The 5361-nt window shown below is 40.5% G+C and overlaps 1 protein-coding gene across 6 annotated transcripts in view; it reads right to left on the bottom strand.

Moving 5' to 3' along the window:
- The window catches only part of SH3KBP1 (SH3-domain kinase binding protein 1), a 241804-nt gene that overhangs the window by 93437 nt on the left and 143006 nt on the right, over positions 1-5361 (bottom strand). For all 6 annotated transcript variants that reach the window (XM_015564877.1, XM_006765116.2, XM_015564876.1 and 3 more), the window contains one exon: positions 2499-2574. In XM_015564877.1, coding sequence (XP_015420363.1) covers positions 2499-2574 — 76 coding nt within the window. The remainder of the gene's footprint in view (positions 1-2498; positions 2575-5361) is intronic.

Genomic DNA, 5361 nt, shown 5'->3' with positions numbered 1-5361 from the left:
TACAATTATCCCAAAAAAATGTACACCCACTTAACAGCTGACAGCTCAAGTAATGTTTCTCTTCAGATTTAACCCACTGCAATTCATCATTACAATGTGCGTGTGTGTATAACTTTTATAAACATAAAGATATTTTAATTTTCCACTTAAACTTCTTCTAAACTGATTTGCAATATCTCATTTTTAAAGGGCAAAGCTAGAGGAGCAGAAGTGGCGTGCTGCAGAGGCCTCCCTGGGGGTGGCCTGAGCGCCCCAAATCGTCAGCGCTGCAGCTGAAGGCAGCACGGAACCAGGGTGAGAGCTCCTGCCCAGCCCCGCCTCCAGGTTTTGCACATGCCAAGCGGCCGCTAGGCTAGCTGAGCAGACCAGCCACGGCTGTATCGCTCTGTGCAACTGCCTCACGCTCCTCCACCGTCTCAAGCTGCCCTTTCAATGTCAAGAGCACATTAGTGCAGCGCTAGCTGGTGTGGCTCAGTGGCTAGAGCATCGGCCTGTGGACTGAAGAGTCCCCGGTTTGATTCCGGTTAAAGGCATGTACCTTGGTTGCAGGCACATCCCCAGTAGAGGGTGTGCAGGAGGCAGTTGATGGATGTTTCTCTCTCATAGATGTTTCTAACTCTCTATCCCTCTCCCTTCCTCTCTGTAAAAAATCAATAAAAAAGAGCAATGTTTCTGAAATGGTTTAACTGTCAATTCTTGAAAAAAAATTCAGGACTTAAAGAATCTCGAAGATTTTAGGTCCTAAAAGTAGGTTTAGAAATACTATAACCTGCATGAATAAATGCAGGGCCAGTTTCTCCTTAGGAACACTTGTAAGCTTAGAACAGTGTTTCTCAAAGTGCGGGCCCTAGACCAGGAAGTAGTAGCACCTGGGAATTTGTTAGAAAAGCAAATTTTCAGGCCCCATGCCAGATCTACTTACTCAAAAATTCTAGAGGTGGGGCCCAGCAACCTGGGGGTGAGGGGTGGGGCCCAGATCTCCAAGTGATTGTGAGCACACTTAAATTTGAGAACTGCTGGATTACAGCATTACTCTATTATCCAGAGTCTGACTGTACCATTAACAGGTGGAAGGCAAGTAAGTTCATTTGAACCTTAAACATTAAGGAAGAGCTCTAGCATCTGCATCTATATTATCATGAAGTTATTTATCAAAACCACCATATTTTGCTTAGCAAATCCCATAAATTCATTTTCTTATGTCTAAGGCAGTATCCCTTATTTGCTCTCAAAACTACCTTTTTTTGCACTGCAAAAGGAGTTCCTGATATATTATTCTAAAAGAACAAATCTATACTTGCTCTTACATTAATCACAATATATATATATGTATGTGTGTGTGTGTGTGTATAAATATACACACACACACACCTTCATTTTATGAGTTCAGAGCCACTCTTTTTGCTGCTAGTTTCTCTCCTTTAGATACTGCCCTTGAAACTAAGGTGCAATCAAGGTGCTTGATAAAGCCAACTGCTTCACTGAGCTAATATATATATAATTTTTTCTCAATCTTTGGCTGTCCAAACTAGATTAGTAGTCTGTCCACATTATCCTCATAAGAAAATCTGAAGCTGAATAAAACAAAACAAAGTAAAATCCCTACAAGGAATTGAAGTACTTGTTTCTGGGAAAAGACACACTAGAACACATTCAGAATGCCCAGTCATGGAAGGAGTGACTAAGGAAATGGAGAGTTGCCTGATTTAGCAAATACAAACACAGGATGCCCAATTACATTTGAATTTCAGATAAACAACAAATATTGCATGGTACATACTTATAACCCCCAAATTAGTCATTGTTTATCTAAAATTCAAATGTAACCAGGTATCCTGTGCTAGTATTTTATCTGGCAACTCTAGAATTGGGAATACTGACCTTTGGGAAGGTTTTGGAGAGACAATTGTTCTCAAATACATAAAGAACTGTTAGAAAGAAAATGGGCAAATATCAATATAGACCCAGAGACTATAACCCGTGGGGGGGAAATCGCAGGAAGAGCATATCTCACTCAATAGAAGAAGAGCGACATTTGTATCTAGAGGGATTCAAGCAGAGATGTGCTGAGAATGCTGGCAGGAAGTCAAGGTTTGGGAGTGTTGGCTGAGTGATTATGATCAAAGATAAGACCTCTCTGACTTGAACATCTGAGAACCCCTAAATTGCTTAAGTTGCCATTCTCTTAAATCTCTCTGCCTCTGGAACTAGCTACAATGCTCTGGGTAGATATGGATAAGCCCTGACTCTGCACATGGGCAAGATACACAAGGCAGGACAGAACCATCTTTCTTAAAGGAGACACCCCCACCCCCAAGAGCTCTGAATCTAACTGTGCCCATCCTACCGTTGGGACCCAATAAGACATTTATGTGCATTTTTCCTGATGTGTTGAAAAAAGCCATTAAGATTGCGTGAGGCTTTTATCAAAAGCATTTCAATTATTTAAAAACCCTTAGCTGCTTTCAAATGTAAAATTGGTAAATAAGGAAACTCACTCTTTGTCCGGCTGTCCATTTCTGTTTTTGATGAGTCTTGAGTTGCTGTAGCTGGAGGTAACTTCTTTCCAATAGTCTGAGAATGAAAAAGATGATTCTATTTATCAAGATGATTTGCTCCATTACATAAAGGAATAAAATCAAGATCATAATGACGAAATGCTCACAACTGGTTCTGAAAACAGCACACAAGCTTTGTGCTGTTCTGTGTATTGGTCTGAACCTTAGTGACAAACAAGTGGGAAAATCAGGTAAAGAGGGCATTTGGGTATCTTTTTCCCCATTCTTTCTTGATGTTCTTATTGAAAGGTTTATTATATTTAGCAGAGAAAATAAGTACATTTCCCCTCATTTTATGAGAAGTTGACTAGATCTATGGTGGCACAGCATCTAGCCCAGAGGAAGTGCTCAAAAGTATCTACAGAGAGGAAGAATAAGAATGGTAGTAAGAGGCAATGAACAAAAATAGAGAAAGAAGCCTAGCCAGCATGGCTCAGTGGTTGAGCATCAACCTAGGAACCAGGAGGTCACAGTTTGATTCCTGGTTGGGGCACATGACTGGGTTGCGGGCTCAATCCCCAGTGTGGGGCGTGCAGGAGGCAGTCAATTAGTGATTCTCTCTCACCATTGATGTTTCTATCTCTCTCCCTCTCCCTTCCTCTCTGAAATCAATAAAAATATCATTAAAAGAGAGAGAGAGAGAGAGAAAGAAAGAAGAATGGGATTAAGGACAAACAGATAGGTGGGTGGAAGGACAGGCAGAAGTCAGAGTGTCCAGGGCAACTGTGCCTTACTGCATCCCTTTCTAGCCCAAGGAAAATGGCTATTGATACCAGGGAAACAGCTGTCAAAACCAAGGAGCTGGGTGAATCAACCCCCCTAATGATGAAGGCTTTCCCCAGTGAGAATTCCGGCCACTGGGAAAACCAAACATATCTTCACGTTGGACACATGAGAAGGAATGAACTGCATAATTCAAAAACCAGCACAGTGGAATGTTTCTTCAAATATAACTGATTCACCACAGTTTTTAATTTGAAAAATGTCTTCATGCTTCAAGTGTTGAAACTAACATTAAATATGAATAAATCAAAGAAAGAGGATAAGATAAATCAAATCTTCAGTCCCTCATGAATTTTTTAAGGCATTTGTGACAGAAAGCCTTTACATTTTACATGGTGACATTTTTATTTAGTGCTGCAGGGCTTTCTATATTAGACTAAAAAATGAAATGCAAAATATTATGCTATCCCTCAACTGCTGCTAAGTACTCAAACTAATAACATTTTGTGATTTCAAGGAAACATCAAAGAGGAGAAAAGCTTGATGTTATTTGGCTATAAGGTCAGATGTGATGAAAAACTGATCTTAGAATTATCTTTAAAGATCAGGAATTGACAGAAAAAAATAGATGCTCTCAGTGTCATTCGCATTCTTTTTCACCTTCCAACAACATCCTCATCAATCTCCTTGTTTGTTTTTTTTCCCTTTTGGGGACCAGAATAAAGCATCACTATTGTTAAAGCATTAGCAATAAGAACAGAATAATTAATACTTAAGTTATTACTGACAGGGGAGAGAGACAATCATTAAAACACTATGTCCAATCCTGCCCTTCCAGGAAAAAAAGAGAGATAGCCAATGGTTTGGGCCTTACAGCAAATACCTTCCTTTAGACAAGCCTTCAAAGGTTGTATATTCTTATAATTTCCCCTTATTTGGTAACAGATGAAGTGTTGCCCATCATCTCTAATGTCCTGGTTTACCAGTCCGTCCAAGCTAACAGATATCAAATCAAGGAAAGCCCCAGTTAAATTCACTTACTTCTGTGCATAAAGACACAAGAAAGCAAAGTTTGCTCTATTCCCTTTTCTCACTATTTCAGATAATGCAGAACACTGGCCTCTGTGTGGATCTGGTGAAAGGGGTGATGGTGAAGCTGATACTGTACTCACCTCCCAAGGGTGCTGGACCTTAATTCTGTGTCTCTTCATGTGCCATCACTAAAGGTCTAGAGTAAGGCAAGTCCTCCCCTCTCAGCCTGGTCCTCCAGGTGTCCCAGAGATATGGATTATTCAGATGTTTCTCTTTTCTCTAGACCCAAAGAAGTATGGTTCCCAAACCAGTGACACCAGCTTCACTCAGGAACTTGTTAGTAAAGCCAATTCCCAGGCCCTGCCCCAGGCTTTCTCAATCAGAAACTCTGGGGATGGTGCCCAGCAATCTCTGTATGAACACACCCTCCAGGGGATTCTGATGCACACTTAAGTTTGAGACCTACCGACCTAAATGTAGGAGAGATTCTAGTAGTGCTAACCAAATACCTTTTTTTGGGTTAACAACTTGGGTGCCTATTCTCAGACCTACATACATTATAAAACATCTTTTTCACTCTTCTTCATCTCTTCTCTCTCTCTACCTTCTTCCTACCTTCTCTATTCATAACTGGCATAAGAATGTCTCATTGCTACTAAATGAGTCAGTTCAGGGAGAAAATGGAGTTTAGTAGAACAGATAATATGACAATATCACTGAGATTTTTTAAAAAGTGAAGGATTGATTGGTCGGCACCAAGGCAGGGGGTTATTCAATGCAGTTGGTCCTGAGAAGTATTGCTCCAGAAAACATTGACCCTATACAAAGACTTCACAAGGATCTCCTAAAACAAGTGACACCAAGCCATTTACCGTATTTGCCGGCGTATAAGACGACTGGGCGTATAAGACGACCCCCTAACATTTCCACTCAAAATACAGAGTTTGTTATATACTCGCCGTATAAGACTGCCCCCTCTTCCGCACACCTTCCACACACCAAATAAAAGGTAAAACAATATCAGATTTGATTTTAACATTTTAATTTA

This window comes from Myotis davidii, unplaced genomic scaffold (assembly GCF_000327345.1).
Source record: "Myotis davidii unplaced genomic scaffold, ASM32734v1 scaffold161, whole genome shotgun sequence".
Taxonomy (NCBI): Eukaryota; Metazoa; Chordata; class Mammalia; order Chiroptera; family Vespertilionidae; genus Myotis; species Myotis davidii.
Note: the sequence above shows the minus strand (reverse complement) of the source record. Positions and strands in the feature narration are given on the sequence as shown.